The 16,814-nt window shown below is 42.3% G+C and overlaps 1 protein-coding gene across 1 annotated transcript in view; it reads left to right on the forward strand.

Annotated features, from left to right (window-relative positions):
• Nucleotides 1–16,814, forward strand: part of LOC120297778 (membrane-associated guanylate kinase, WW and PDZ domain-containing protein 2-like) — a gene marked incomplete at its 5' end in the record, with an annotated part of 114,952 nt that overhangs the window by 33,336 nt on the left and 64,802 nt on the right. The window contains one exon of the mRNA XM_039320797.1: nt 16,100–16,315. Coding sequence (XP_039176731.1) covers nt 16,100–16,315 — 216 coding nt within the window. The remainder of the gene's footprint in view (nt 1–16,099; nt 16,316–16,814) is intronic.

The following is a 16,814-nucleotide window of genomic DNA, read 5'->3' on the forward strand; positions in this document are numbered from 1 at the left end:
TTCTATATTCCAATATCTATTCTATTCTATTCTATTCTATTCTATTCTATTCTATTCTATTCTATTCTATTCTAACCATGGCCCTTTTGTGACTGGTGGACTTCAACTCCCAGAATTCTTGAGCCAGCCATGCTCAGGAATTCTGGGAGTTGAAGTCCACCAGCATAAAAGGGCCATGGTTCCCCACCCTTGTCCTAAACCAACTCCCTACCTTAAATTAAGAGAAACCCATTTCTCTCAGCTCTCCCACTGCTGGTTTTAAGATCATTTCATTGCTGAAAATGACCTTTTGTGACGACCTACCCCAGGGGCCATGTCAATACATGTCTGCTTTGTGAGTTTGCCCTTGTAGTAACTCGCACAAAGGATGGTCCTACCACGTAGCAGAACATTACAGTCGTATCTATGTTGTAAGCAGGGCTGCATAAAAATGAATTTTATTCTGGAGCACCGAAGTGTTTCTACGTGCATAATGGAATGCCACACTGGGCATAAATCATTCCTGGTGATCCAATTTATGGAATTGTAATTTATTGCTGACACCTTTCCTGGCTTCTAGTTTTCCTATAATGTGTAGGAAGCACAGAGTTCACTTCTTGAATTTGGTTGTGGGCAACAAATACAGGTAGTACCTCAGTTCATTCAGTGACCGTTCAAAGTTACAACAGCCCTGGAAAAAGTGACTTATGACCGTTTTTCAACCTTATGACCGTTGCAGTATCCCCCCTGGTCACGTGACTAAAATTTGGAGCTTGGCAACTGACTGATATTTATGATGATTGCAGTGTCCCAGGGTCACCTGACTATCTTTGGCGACACTTTCTGACAAACACCTTCTGACAAGATTCATTTAACAACACTGTCACCAACTTAACCACTGCAGTGTTTCGCTTAACAACTCTGGCAAGAAAAGCCGTAAAATGGGGGGCAAAACTCACTTCGCAAATGTCTCACTTAATGACATAAATTTTGGGATTAGCTACGGTGTAAGTCGAGTATTCTATGAGCCATTTATCACCTGTACCCTTTGTCTGAACTTCTTGGTCTGAAACAAATGTGGGGGCTGCTGCTGAACGCTTTTGCAACCTTTGAACCCCTCAAGGTGGCTCTGTCAGTTTTTTGCAAGACCATATTCTGTGTTTCTTTTAAAACAAAACTGACAAGAAAAAAAATAAACGAGTTAAAAAAAAAACCTCCCCTCCAAGCAGATTGATCCTATAATATCAAAGGAGTTTTCCTCACCAACTTTTTAAAAGATGGCCTTTATATCAGGCCTGGGCCTGTGAAATGAAATGATACGAGTTATACAAATAAACTGTCACCCACAGAGCTTCCTCAGCCAAGCATTTCATGGAAAAAGGTTGTTTTTTTTAAAAAAAAGTAAAGGTTTGACTTGTCCAGTTGTGGTGCAACTCTAGGGGGCAGTATTCATCTCCATTTCCTAGCCAAGGGAGACAGCTTGGCCAAAGCTGCTTCTGTGTTCATGTGGCCTGAATGATTATATGTCAAAAAAGCACATGGAAGGTTGTTACCTTCCCACCGAAGTGGTACCTATTTATCTACTCACACTTCCATGCTTTCCGAACTGCTAGCTTGGCAGGATCTGGGAGCTTACCCTGTCATGGGGTGCTTGGGTCTTGAACTGCCAACCTTCCAGTTAGCAAGCCCAGCATCTTAACCATAGACCACCACACCCTTAGGATTTAACAGAAAGATGCATACACATCTTGCCAACCTATGAATCTGACTTCCACGCATTTCCTGCACTGGGGATGTGCAGGATGGATCTCTGGTTATGATAATGAAGTGTTTTGCAACCCCGAAACTTTGAGAACTGCGACAAAATCCACTTGAAGCCACGCATATTTTTGGTCGCTGCTAAAAACAAAGGTGTGAGGTCTTTTAAGCCTCCCGCTTTGTGAATTGGCACTCAACACCAAAAGTGATGGATGGTTTTGTTTTCTTGGAGTCACCGAATCAAGGTGAAAGGTTTCCTGGCTAAGTAAAGAAGAGATTAATCTTTATTTTAAGCAGTGGAAAGCTGGATGTTAAAGAAACAAGAGAAAGAAGAAAAATGCCTCTAAAGGTTTGAGCTGGAGAGGATTACAATAGGATTATCACAAGGAACATCGAATCATAGGCTCGTATGTAACTTACGAGAGGTATATAAAAATACCCAGATCCTTTGCACACATGCTACTGCCCTGATGGGTTTCCTTCATCTTTACTTAGGCCTTCCATTTTTCTTTTCAGATGTGGATCCTTACATTTCTTCCTGTTCAATTCCATCCTTTTTATTTCAGCCTATTGACTGTCTACAGTTTTTAATTTTACTCTTCTTCTTCTTCTTCTTCTTCTTCTTCTTCTTCTTCTTCTTCTTCTTCTTCTTCTTCTTCTTCTTCTTCTTCTTCTTCTTCTTCTTCTTCTTCTTCTTCTTCTTCTTCTCCTTCTTCTCCTTCTTCCTCTTCTTCTTCTCCTGCTCCTCCTTTCAGCTCCTCCTCCTCTCTCTTCTTCTTCCTCTCTCTCTCCCCACACACCTTTCCCAGTGTTATATATCAGATAAGTTCGGAGATTGAACCTTCACCCTCATCCTACACCCTATGGCCAGGGGTGGGATTCAGCCACTTCGCACCACTTCGGCAGAACCGGTAGTTATTTTTTTGTTGCCCAGGCCCAGAATGGACTTCCAGAAGCGGCATCCACACAGAGAACCGGTTGTTCACGTCTTTGAATCCCACCCCTGCCTACGGCTACAGATATTCTCCACTACTGCAAATCTTCCCTGGATGTCACAAATACATTTTCTTTCAAGTGTCAGACTCCTTCAGCTTAATCAACCAATTCCTTCTTGCTGGCGAAAGATTAGATTCCGGACAATAAACCTCCTTGCTCTTCCTTCTGAGAAAATAAGTTGTTAGCAAAAATGGGGGGGGGCATGAATTTGTCACACTTCTGAGTCTTGGAAGATTCCCAGCAGATGTCAGGATGATGAAATTCTCCGATTATCGCTCTTTGAAAGGGTGGTCCTCAGGTGTCACCTATAACTTACCCATTTTATAGCATTGAAGCAGGTTACAAGCGACTCCAGTGACTTCCTACTCTTGTTTTTTATAGGTGAGGGAACGAAATCTGTCACAGAAAAGTAACTAACATTCTTCCAGAGCTAATTCATTTGAATTTGCTCTTTAGGAAGGAAAGACCCCCGTAGCACAAGGAACAACACTGGAATTGAGAAAACCAAGCATAACTTTGTGATTTCAGCATAACTCTGAATTTTTTTTTATACCAGGTAGTCCTCGGCTTACGACCACAACTGAGCCCAAAATTTCTGTTGCTAAGCGAGACGATTGTTAAGTGAGCCTTGCCCCATTTTACAACCTGGCTTGTCGCATGGGTTAAGGGAATCACCGCAGTTGTTAAATTAGTCACAGTCGGGCTCCCCTCCATGGACTTTGCTTCTCAGAAGATCTCAAAAATGGATCACATGACTCCCAGGGACACAGCGGTTATCATAAATACGAGTTGTCTGAATTTTGATCACGTGACCGTGCTCATTGTTTTTTTTAAAATCTCAATTTATTTGAACTGTAAATTACAGCTCCCAAAGAAAACTGTAGGGTTTTTTTTTAAAAAAAAAAAACAACTTATCATTCTAAGAACGGGGAAGAATTTCACCATGGGTAGATGCAACAGGAATAGAATAGAATAGAATAGAATAGAATAGAATAGAATAGAATAGAATAGAATAGAATAGAATAGAATTACAGGATGGAATAGAATAGAATAGAATAGAATAGAATAGAATAGAATAGAATAGAATAGAATAGAATAGAATAGAATAGAATAGAATAGAACAGAATAGAATAGAATAGAATAGAATAGAATAGAATAGAATAGAATAGAATAGAATAGAATAGAAATACAGAACAGAACAGAACAGAACAGAATAGAATAGAATAGAATAGAATTACAGGATGGAATAGAATAGAATAGAATAGAATAGAATAGAATAGAATAGAATAGAATAGAATAGAACAGAATAGAAATACAGAACAGAGCAGAGCAGAATAGAACAGAACAGAACAGAACAGAACAGAATAGAATAGAATAGAATAGAATAGAATAGAATAGAATAGAATAGAAGCTGGAAGGGACCTTGGAGGTCTTCTAGTCCAGCCCCATGCTCAGGCAGGAGAACCTATATCATCTCAGACAGGTGATTGTCCAATTTCTTCTTAAAAATGTCCAGTGATGGAGCGCCCACAATTTCTTTCAAGGGAGATTGGGTTGCTGAGGGTCTGTCTTGGAAAGACCAACATTTTAAATTTCTCACAACAGCAGACCATGATCTGCATTTTGGCCTACCATGTCAAAAATCTAGCAGCCTTCGCTCTTTTCATCCTGACTGAGGATGGTGATGATAGGATTTGTGATATGGCAGCATCAGAAGCATACAGGAGGATGTATAGGAGAAGGAGTGGCAGAATCTTGGGGAGAGGGGTTGGAGTCAAGAGAGGAATCAGCCTAGAATCCCTACGTAGTCACAAGTGAACTACATCCAGCCTCCCTTGAGCACCACTGACAATGTCCTCAATGTCCCGGGGTCACATGATCTCCTTTTTGCGACCTTCTGGCAAGCAAAGTCCATGGTGAAGCCAGATTCACTTATTAACTTAACAGCCGCAGTGATCCGCTTAATGACTGTGGCAAGGAAGGTCGTGAAATGGAGCAAAACTCAATGAACAGCCATCTCACTTAGCATCAGAAATTTTGGGCTCCATTGTCGTCATAAACCGAGGACCACCTGATTCAGCTCTGACCAGTGGGCACGCTCGACCCAGCTTTGACACTGACTCCCATCGTTCTCATTAGAGCTTGTTGTTCAAAAGTTGCTGCTTTTTTTCTTCTCTGAAAGATACAGAGCTTTGAAGCGTAGCGCTCAGAATGAAGTGCTTCCATCCACTTTGCAAGACAGAAATTGATTTTTATTTTATTTTCTCTCCATCCTCAGATGAGGCTCATCTTTGTGACCTGAGAGAGGCAAGCTGAAACGTGCACACGGGGGCCCGAGTGGCGATTATTGCTAGATAATTGTGAGAAAGATAGAGGCATATTTCCATTTGCACCCAAGGTGAAAAAACGAGAGTGTCCGGTTGGTTGGGGAGAAAGATCCTAAGTGTGTTGCTTCTGCATCATTTCAGTAAGGGAAAAAAAATAGTTGAATAGCAACAGCAAAAGTACTTATATATCACCCCACAATGTTTTACAGCACCCCCTTGGATGGTTTACGGATTCAGCCTATTGCCCTCAACAATCTGGGTGCTCATTTTACCAACCTCGGAAGGATGGAAAGCTGAGTCAACCTTGAGCTCTGTCAGTATTGAACTCCTGGCTGTGGGCAGAGTTAGCCTGCAATAGCAATAACAATAGCACTTAGACCAGGGGATTCAAGCTGCCAGCCCTCAGGCCGGACGCGTCACACGGAAGCTGCGCCCACCCCATTGCCGGCAAAGTCAAAACTGTCCCGATACGTTGCGCGATGTCACGTGACGTTGTGAGTTTGACATGTCTGACATAGACTTATATATCTCTTCATAGTGCTTCACAGCCCTCTCTAAACAATTTACAGAGTCAGCAGATTGCCCCAAACAATCTGGGTCCTCATTTTACCCACCTCGGAAGCATGGAAGGCTGAGTCAACTTTGAACCCTATCGGGATCAAACTCCTGGCAGTGGGCAGAGTTAGCCTGCAATCCTGCACGTTAACCACCGCGCCACGTCAATAAAGCCAGAATGCCATCTTCTTCACCTATATATAATAAACCATTCCAAAATGCTATGAAATGCCAAACATCATCTAAATAGCAATAGCAATAAGACTCGTATGCTGCCCCATAGCATTTTAAAGCAGTCTCTGGGTGGTTTACAATATAGAAGCATTATTTGGAGAATAGGTTGTCCCCTCTCTTCTTTGTGGCAGACCCTTAGATATTGGAACACTGTTATTGTGTTGTCTTCAGATATTGGAACACTGTTATTGTGTTGCCCCTAGTCCTTCTCTCCATTAGACTAAATGGAATGGAATAGAATAGAATAGAATAGAATAGAATAGAATAGAATAGAATAGAATAGAATAGAATAGAATAGAATAGAGTAGAATATGAAATGGAGAGAATAGAATAGAATAGAATAGAATAGAATAGAATAGAATAGAATATGAAATGGAGAGAATAGAATAGAATAGAATAGAATAGAATAGAATAGAATAAAATAGAATAGAATAGAATAGAATAGAATAGAATAGAATAGAATAGAATATGAAATGGAGAGAATAGAATAGAATAGAATAGAATAGAATAGAATAGAATAGAATAGAATAGAATAGAATAGAATAGAATATGAAATGGAGAGAATAGAATAGAATAGAATAGAATAGAATAGAATAGAATAGAATAGAATGAAATGAAATGGAGAGAATAGAATAGAATAGAATAGAATAGAATAGAATAGAATATGAAATGGAGAGAATAGAACAGAACAGAACAGAATAACAAGAGTTGGGACCTTGGAGATCTTCTAGTCCAACCCCCTGCTCAATTCCTGCAACTGTTCTTCCTGTGTTTTACCCTCCAGCCCCCTGATCATCTTTGTTGCTCTTCTCTGCACTCTTTCCAGAGTCTAAACATCTTTTTTATATTATGGCACCCAAAACCAGATGCAATATTCCAAGTGTGGTCCTTTAATCAATTTAATGTTCTATGTCATTACAAAGTGTTCGCAAAAGTTTGTGCTCAACATACGCAAGTGGCCAAATCAATGTACAATGGTGGTTTTAAGCAGTTTGCTGCCTTCTAACTATTTTGGAACAAATTCTTATCATTTCTAATTTAGCAAAACCAATGACAAGCTATTTTAAGAATTGTAGCTGACATGTGTCATGAAGTTGAACCAGCTGGCAAACTTCCAAATTAATTATTAATAACAATTATCAGCGCTTGTCAAAATTTCCATCCTTTTGGCTTTGATTTGCCCTGTGAAATTCTATCCAATCAATTATAAACATTTAAAGTTTTATTCCCAGCTTCATTATCTTCACCTAAGTTCATACTTGTTTCATCTTTGTGTGTTCACCATGACAACAAACACACTTTCCAATTTCCAGCAATTTTTATTTGCACACAAATCAGAACCATCTTTTTTTTTTCAGACAAGGAAAATGCACATGTAATTAATCCGGGCAAGATCAGCAGTTGGATATATTTAATACTGCAATCTGATTCTTTATCTAAATACCATTTAGAGCATGCTGGCTGAGGAATTCTGGGAGTTGAAATCCACAAGTCATAAAAGGGCCAAGTTTGAAGACCCCTCCCAGAATTCCTCAGCCAGGCACACTGGCTGAGGAATTCTGGGAGTTGAAGTCTACAAGTCATAAAAGGGCTAAATTTGAAGACCCCTCCCAGAATTCCTCAGCCAGAAGTCCACAAGTCATAAAAGGGCCAAGTTTGAGCAGGCGCGCTGGCTGAGGAATTCTGTGGGAGTTGAAGTCCACAAGTCATAAAAGGGCCAAGTTTGAGGACCCCTGATTTAGAGCAATGCAATATAGCTTTTTTTTCATAGTACCACCTGAAGAGAATCACATCTACACCTATTAATTATATCTCTAGGATTCATGCTGGAATAGGATTTATTTTACAAGTACAAGGCGAGAAATGTAATTACTCATGCTAGTTGGGCTTGCAAGAAGATACCTAGACATATGCATGAGTGACGCATCAAAAGCCAATACTGTAGCTTCTTGAACTCAGAACTGTCTATAGTAGGTCTCAAATATTACCAGCTGATATATTTTACAAAAGATACTGTGGTGATGATGATGATGATGATATATCAGAATAACAGAATAACAGAGTTGGAAGGGACTTTGGAGGTCTTCTAGTCCAACCCCCTGCTCAGGCAGGAAGCTCCAGAGGGTTCCATGAGCCAGATCTCTCTGCATTTTTCAATCTTGCACTACTTCTTTGAGTTGTTCCATTGTCTCAGTATATAGATAGTCCCCAACTTACAAACAGTTTGTTTGGTGGCCATTCAAAGTTACAACGGCGTTGAAAAAAAGTGATTTTGATCCAAATTAAGACCCTGGGCCCTTCCCTTGTAAAGCTTTGCTGTCTTTTCTGGGGGGTTTGTTTTGTTTTGTTTTGTGTTGTGTTGTTTTGCTTTCCTTTGCTCTGCTCTGTCCACTGGTGGACAGTGACAGGAAGGTGGCAAGTAACAACAGCAATAGCACTTAAACGTATATACCGCTTCTCTGGGCTTTTACAGCCCTCTCTAAGCGGTTTACCGAGTCGGCATCTTGCCCTCCCCCCCCCACACACAATCTGGGTCCTCATTTTACCGACCTCGGAAATGACAGAAGACTCAGTCAACCTGGAGCCTTGTCAGGATCGAACTGCAGAGTTAGCCTGAAATAGCAGTAACAATAGCAGTGAGACTTATATACCACTTCATAGTGCTTTACAGCCCTCTCTAAGCGATTTACAGAGTCAGCATATGGCCCCAAGCAATCTGGGTCCTTGTCAGGATTGAACTCCTGGCTGCGGGCAGAGTTTGCTTGCAATACTGCATTCTAACCACCGCGCCACCAGGGATCTTAGACGCTTAGCGTTCTTGGCAATGCTGTAGAAATATGTGTAGGCCTAGGCATTCAGCACAATTGATAGAATGGGTTGTTTCCATCCCCGTCGCTCCTTTCCGATAGTTCTGAGGAGAAAGGTGTCAGGAAAAATGTATCAAAAATACACCGTGGCCAAGAATGGCAGGGTGACAGATGACCCCAAACCACCACAGTTTCCCTCGGGCAAACAACTTGTTCACGAGAGGCGAAAGACAAGAACCATTAATCTCACACAAATTTTATTTCCAGTCTTCACTGACTTAAATTGTAAAAATGTATTGTTGACCTTGACGAGAGAGATCCCTCTGGTGTCTCTCTCTTAGTTAGCAAACTGTTGAAAGTCAATTCCACTCACGTTTGGAAATATCGATCTGAGAGCTTATAGGCCATTAACAGAGGCTAACGGGAAAAGAAAACCACGCGGTAATCCCAATTTATTCATTAAACTAATCCTTTTTTTATCATTAGTAAATGGACAGATCTGGCCGCTGACGAGCATCTTAATTTCAAGCAAGCGGGCAGAAAATGCCAGGCCAAAACCATTTTTTCTACAGTGGGGCCTTGAAGATGGCAAAAGTAGAAGCAGCCGAGTCCAAAAATAGCCCATTGAGAAGAATAATTGTGAGAGGCATAGTAAGCTTAAAAGCCTAATCTGTACAGATGGTGCAGCTTCAAAGAACGAAGCAGAAATTTTAACTGGGTGGGAACGTCCTCCCTGCAGTGCATCGATTATGGCATAAAATAACTCTGAAGTGGAGAGCACAAGGGTATGAAATAATTCTTGTCTCCAGAGTGCGTAGACTTTAGCTGCTGAACTCAACTCTTCAGTTGGATGATACTAGCAGCATTTAAAAACGTTCCATCAGCTGTTCAATAATTCCAGTTTTTATAGCGGAGAAGGTTATGGAGGAGATTTTGAGGCATCAGCTGGAGATGATCTCAACCTTTTCGGCCCTGGGTATGGTACATGAAATTTGTTCAGTTGGATGGCCTTCATCAGGATCTTGAGATGGAGAGAACAACAGAATAACAGAGTTGTGGAAGGGACCTTCAAGGTCTTCTAGTCGAGACCCTGTACTATTTGAGACAAATTGCTGTCCAATCTCTTCTTGAAAAGCTCCAACCCTTTCATTACCCAACTAGGTAACATCATCAGCACTAGTGCTAGAGGTCACACAACAGGCTAAACACTATGTAAACTCAATCACCCAGGCCAAAAATATCTCAAAAGGTTAAATCATTTAACACAAATTAAACATAAATTTAGATACTTTTGGTCTGCATGATTGAGTCTTCATTGATGCATGATAGCAGTCTTCCAGTATTTGAGAAGTTGCCACAAAGAAGAGGGGGTCAACATATTTCCCAAAGCGCCAGAAGGCAGGACAAAGAAACAATGGATGGAAACTAACCAAGAAGAGGAACAACCTGGAATTAAGGATAAACTTCCTGACAGTGAGGACAATCAACCAGTGGAACAGCTTGCCTCCAGAAGTTGTGGATGCTCCAACACTGGAAGTTTTTAAGAAGAGACTGGACAGCCATTTGTCCAAAATGATATAGGATTACCTGCCTGAGCAAGGGGTTGGACTTGATGACCTCCAAGGTCCCTTCCAACTTTATTATTATTATCAATCATCGCACAGTCAGCCAGATGTTCAGACTGGATTTGGCATTTTGTCTACCTATCGAGTCCTTACCCAGGACCTGGGATAGGCAGATGTGGATGTTGTTGTTATTATTATTATTATTATTATTATTATTATTATTATTAATGGATTACAATTCCTCGGTTGCATAAACAGAGGCATAGAATCAAAATCACGTGAAGCATTAGTACCGCTTTTAAAAAAAACTTAGTAAGCGCAAGGAATATTCTGAGTAATAGCAGGATGAAATCTTTGCTTCCCTGTTCTGTTGTGAAGCCTTGCAGGCATCTACCAATTTCAACAAGGCTTTATTAATTAAGCCTGGAAACCTCTAACTCAGTGGTTCTCCACCTGTGGGTCGGGACCCCATTTGGGGTCGAACGACCATTTCACGGGGGTTGCCAAACAACACAGTCCGCCATTTTTCCCCCCTTTTCCTTAGCTGTGCTACTCCCTTTTATTCTATTGGCTTTTGAAAGCCAATAGAACAGAATCTCTTGAATAGAGTCTAATTCTACTGGCTTTCCAAAGCCAATAGGAATTGTCCAGGCTGTCTCTGCCCTGCTGAGCCCACCAAAAGTCCCATTCTGCAAACGGTGCTGCACCAGTTGAGTAGTCCTCGACTTACGACCGGTTGAGTAGTCCTCGACTTACGACGGTTGGGGGTCATAGCATTAAAAAGGTTGAGAACCACTGCTCTAACTCATGGTGGTATTTATTTAACTCTTCAGTCACTCTGAACTTGTCTTCGACTATGCCTCTGAGCTGCTATGTAGACGCAGGTTTGCCGGGAATATTCATTCTGTTGTTTACTGAGTCCTCCATCTTCTTCACCATCTCCAAGAAAACTAAAATAATAACAATTTACTAAATGTAGTGATTTGTTTGATCCTAGGAGGATTGGCCTCTAATTCACAGGGACCGGCAAAGGGTGACAGAGTACAGAGATTCTTCCTGGAAATTTTATGTATAATAAATCAGGACAGCCAATTTTCAAAAATGACTTGTCCATGTAGTACTTACAGAAGAACAGAACAACAGAGTTGGAAGGGACCTTGGAGGTCTTCTAGTCCAACCCTCTGCTCAGGAAGGAAGCCCTGGAGATTCTATGACCCAGGTCTCTCCACATCTTCTATTCCATGTCTAGTCTATTCTTAAAAGACTCCAGTGATGGAGCACCCACAACTTCTGGAGGCAAGTTGTTCCACTGGTTAATTGCTCTCACCGTTAGGAACTTTCTCCTTAGCTCTAGGTTGCTTCTCTCCTTGCTTAGTTTCCATCCATTGTTTCTTTTCTTTTGGTGCTTGGGAAATAGTTTGACCCCTCATCTTTGTAGGAGGCCCTATACCAGGGGTAGGCAACCTTGCTCTTTTATGACTGGTGGACTTCAACTCCCAGAATTCCTGAGTCAGCATGGCTCAGCTTGGAAACCTCTCTTTTTCCCCTCAGCGTGGCTGGCTCAGGAATTCTGGGAGTTGAAGTCCACAAGTCATAAAAGAGCCAAGGTTGCCTACCTCTGGCCTAGGCCTAGGCTGCTTTATGACTTGTGGACTTCAACTCCCAGAATTCCTCAGCCAGCATGGCTCAGCTTGGAAACTCTACCTTTCCCCTCAGCGTGGCTGGCTCAGGGATTCTGGGAGTTGAAGTCCACAAGTCATAAAAGAGCCAAGGTTGCCTACTCCTGACCTATACCATTTCAGACAAATGGCTGTCCAGTCTCTTCTTAAAAACTTCCAGTGTTGGAGCATTCACAGCTTCTGGAGGCAGGTGGTTCCACTGGTTAATTGTTCTAACTGGACAGGAAGTTTCTCCTTAGTTCTAGGTTGCTTCTCTCCTTGGTTAGTTTCCATCCGTTGCTTCTTGTCCTGCCTTCAGGTGCTTTGGAGAATAGCTTGACTCCCTCTTCTTTGGGGCAGCCCCTGAGATATTGGAAGACTGCTCTCATGTCTCCTCTAGTTCTTCTTTTCATTAAACTAGACATACCCAATTCCAGCAACCGTTCTTCGTATGTTTTAGCTTCCAGTCTCCTAGTCATTCTTTTTGCTCTTCTCTGCGTTCTTTCGGAGTCTCAACATCTTTTTTATATTGTGGTGACAGAACCGGATGTAGTATTCCACGGGTGATCTTAATTAAGGCCTTACTAAAGGTCTTACTAAATGCCATCCTGGTATCTTTACACTTGTCACCTTCTTTCAGGTAATTAGAGACATATTTTAAATGTTTCCGGCAGAAAATGAGAAGAGAGATGAGGCAGCGTCCAGCTCCAGTCTTCTCTTCGCTGCCGGTGAATATCCTTGCCAAAAGAAAAGACCACATGCTGCGCAACGATGGCCTCTTTCACACAATAACCTACAAGCTGTGTCCAAAATCATTATGCTTGCTTGGGCTTCCTATAAAGAAATGGGAACTCCAGATTCTGTCAATGAGAGACAGACAACACACTCCCTGCGTTAGCCAAGTAATTACCAGAAGAATGAATGAAACCACAGCAGAATGTCTACCACACTTGAGCACCACAATGGTTGAAGGCCAGATGGCCCTATTGAAGTAATGGACTTGACAGATGCCAAAAGGACAGAACACAAGTGTGTGGAAGGATATAGCTTTGGATTATTATAGTCCTACGATCTGAGAATTTATTATTTAGAATAGCCCTAGCTAGCTGGTCTCTGATAGGAAGGCAGGAAGGAAGAAAGGAAGGAAGGAAGGAAGGAAAAGAGGGACAGGGAAAGGAAGGAAGGAAGGAAGGAAGGAAGGAAGGAAGGAAGGAAGGAAGGAAGGAAGGAAGGAAGGAAGGAAGGAAGGAAGGAAAAGAGGGACAGGGAAAGGAAGGAAGGAAGGAAGGAAGGAAGGAAGGAAGGAAGAGAGGGACGGAGAGGAAAGAAGGGAGGGAGGGAAAGAAGAAAGGGAGGAAGGAAGGAAGGAAGGAAGGAAGGAAGGAAGGAAGGAAGGAAAAGAGGGATGGACGGGAAGGAAGGAAGAGAGGGATGGAGAGGAAGGGAGGGAGGGAGGGAGGGAGGGAGAGAGGAAGGGAGGAAGAGGAAGGAAGGAAGGATGGATGGGAAGGAAGGAAGAGAGGGAGGGAGAGGAAGGGAGGGAGGGAGAGAGGAAGGGAGGAAGAGGAAGGAAGGAAGGAAGGAAGGAAGGGAAGGAAGGAAGAGAGGGAGGGAGAGGAAAGGAGGGAGGGAGAGAGAAAGGAAGGAAGAAAGGAAGGAAAGAAGGAAAAGAGGGACAGAGGGGAAGAAAGGAAGGAAGGAAGGAAGGAAGGAAGGAAGGAAGGAAGGAAGGAAAGAAGGAAAAGAGGGACAGAGGGGAAGGAAGGAAGGAAGGAAGGAAGGAAGGAAGGAAGGAAGGAAGGAAGGAAGGAAGGAAGGAAGGAAGGAAGGAAGAAAGAGGGGGATGGAGGGAAGGGAAGAGAGGGAGGGAGGGAGGGAGGGAAGGGAGATGTAAGCTGTTCCAAGTAAAGCTGTATTTCCAACTGACTGATGGTGTTTGTCAGTGATGAGGGTGTTCAGCTACCGATCCAGACGTTTTGGGATTGCACCCAAGGCGTCTATCACTTTTGGTCCTAACTTTGCTTTATTTTCCAAATCATTCTTTGTTTATTTGCAGGCCTTTTAATTTTGCGACTTCCTTCCCTTTTTTCCCTCTCCTCTTCTGCTGTCTCCAGGTATTATTTTTATTATTATTTAATAAGATCATTAGCTCATTTTGGGGGGTGGGGGTGAGACGTTACATACGTATAGCTAATTGCTCTGGAAGGGAAGGAGGACGAAAAAGCTAATAATTTAATCAGTGGGACTTGGAAAGCCCCAAAGCCTCTGCATCTTATGACCCACAGTCTGGTTGCATTAATTTGAACTACCTCCATCTCAATAAATTACATTTCAGCTAAAATTAATTTTCAAAATTCGGGCAAAGATGGCGAAGCAGTTGGCAAAAGCAATAGCAGAAGAATTCCGTGCTTAGAATTCCTCATTAGGTTCTCCAAAAGCAAAGACAAGGAGATGCATCTGAAGCACTTAAATCTAAATCTGCTTGCAGCCGTAATCCACGTGGTTGAAGTTTTAATGCAGTTATTTTAGTTTTGCCAGTAATACACATTGCTTATGCCAGAATTGTTCCAGATTATTTCTTGAAGGGGGGATCTGATTCTGTCATATATGGATCAGGCTGCTATGAAATCACCCAGTTGAGCCCTGTTATGGTCAGGATTCACTAGATTTCAGAGAAGAGCGTCAAAGATGATTAGGGGACTGGAGACTAAAACATACAAAGAACGATTGCAGGAATTGGGTATGTCTTGTTTAATGAAAAGAAGGACCAGGGGTGACATGATAGCAATGCTCCAATACCTCAGGGGCTGCCCCAAAGAAGAGGGAGTCAAGCTATTCCCCAAAGCGCCTGAAGGCAGGACAAGAAGCAATGGATGGAAACTAATCAAGGAGAGAAGCAACCTAGAACTAAGGAGAAATTTCCTGACAGTAGGGAACAATTAATCAGTGGAACAACCTTCCTCCAGAAGTTGTGGATACTCCACCACTGGAGGACTTTAAGAAGAAATTGGACAACCATTTGTCTGAAGTGGTACAGGGTTTCCTGCTTGAGCAGGGGGTTGGACTAGATGACCCCCAAGGTCCCTTCCAACTCTGATATTCTTATACTCTGTTAGATCAGTATTTCTCTACTTCGGCAACTTTAAGATGCGTGGACTTCAACTCCCAAAATTCCCCCAGCCAGAATGCTGTTTGAGGAAATTCTGGGACTTGCAGTCCATGCATCTAACAGTCAGTTGCAAGGTTAAGAAAATCTGCCCTAGAGCCTCCATAACAGATGGTCATTGGCAATATTTGAAGACTTGCCATCCAATATAACTAGACCTCAGCCGTGTAGTTTTTCAGCATCTTTTACAAACTGGTTTTTTTTTTCAAATGTTGTTTAATTAGATTGTTTCCATTATTTTTTGAATTGGTGTGATATTATTATTATTATTTTGGATCATCACACAGTCAACCAGATGTTCAGACTGGATTTGGCATTTTGTCTACCTATCGAGTCCTTACCCAGGACCTGGGATAGGCAGATGTGGATGTTTGATGGTATTACAGGTATTGTCGCAGGATGGAAGCAGTTCCTAGTAAGGCCGCCTTTTGCAATTGACTAATAGCAAATTTGTCAATGCCAATGGTGTTCAAGTGGTGCTCCAGTTGTTTTGGGATTGCACCAAGGAGCCTATTACTATTGGTACTACCCTTGCTTGCTTTTGCCACAGTTTTTCTATTTCTATTTGTAGGTCTTTGTATTTTGTTATCTTCTCCAGTTCTTTCTCTTCTATTCTGCTGTCTCCAGGCACTGCCACGTCCACTATCCAGACTTTTTTGCCTTCTTATTGACAGTTGTTGTTGTTGTTGTTGTTGTTGTTGTTGTTGTTGTTATTCATTGCACAGTCAGCCAGATGTTCACATTGGATCTGGCATTTTTATCCACCTATCCTTCCCAAGGACCTGGAGTAGACAGGTGTGGTTGTATGGTGGTGATAAAAATACTGCTGCAGGATGTAAGCTGTTCCAAGTAAAGACGTCTTTTGTAATTGACTGATGGTGGATGTGTCAATGCCAGTGGGGGTTCAAGTGCTGCTTTAGGGATGTTTTGGAATTACCCTCAAGGTCCTTATTATTTGCAATAGTAAGGAAATGAAATCAGTAAGAAAAAGTTTTTTTCTGCGTCTGTTTGCTGAATTTTTTCCCCCTCCTCTTTTGTTTTTGCTCCATCCTAGATAATTACTACGGTACCCCCAAGCCTCCTCCAGAACCAGTCCCACTGCTATTAAATGTCACAGATCAGATCCTCCCAGGTGCCACGCCCAGTTCGGAAGGCAAACGGAAAAGGAACAAGTCAGTGAGCAACATGGAAAAAATGGGCATTGATCCGCCAGAGGAAGAAGAGGAAGAGAAAGCTGTGGTCAATGGCAATGGCATGGCAATCACACCAGGTGAGGCCTTTTTTTCTCCTAAGGTTTTTGTGCACTCCTGGGCTGCATTAACACAAGGATAGAATCAAGATCACGTGAAGTGTTGGTACCACTTTATCACCCCTTGATAAGGCCACACTTAGAATTTTGCATCCAGTCTTGGTCATTCACCACGATGTAAAAAGGATGTTGAGACTCTAGAAAGAGGGCAGAGAAGAGCAACAAAGACGATTAGGGGACTGGAGGCTAGAACATATGATGAACGGTTGTGGGAATTGGGTACATCTAGTCCAGGGGTAGGCAACCTTGGCTCTTTTATGATTCGTGGACTTCAGCTCCCAGAATTCCTGAGCCAGCCACGCTGAGGGGAAAGGGAGAGGTTTCCAAGCTGAGCCAGGCTGGCTGAGGAATTCTGGGAGTTGAAGTCCACAAGTCACAAAGCGGCCTAGGCCTAGACCAGAGGTAGGCAACCTTGGCTCTTTTATGACTGGTGGACTTCAACTCCCAGAATTCCTGAGCC

Source organism: Crotalus tigris, unplaced genomic scaffold, assembly GCF_016545835.1.
Source record: "Crotalus tigris isolate CLP2741 ecotype Arizona unplaced genomic scaffold, ASM1654583v1 scf7180000023688.209331, whole genome shotgun sequence".
In the NCBI taxonomy this organism is placed as follows: Eukaryota; Metazoa; Chordata; class Lepidosauria; order Squamata; family Viperidae; genus Crotalus; species Crotalus tigris.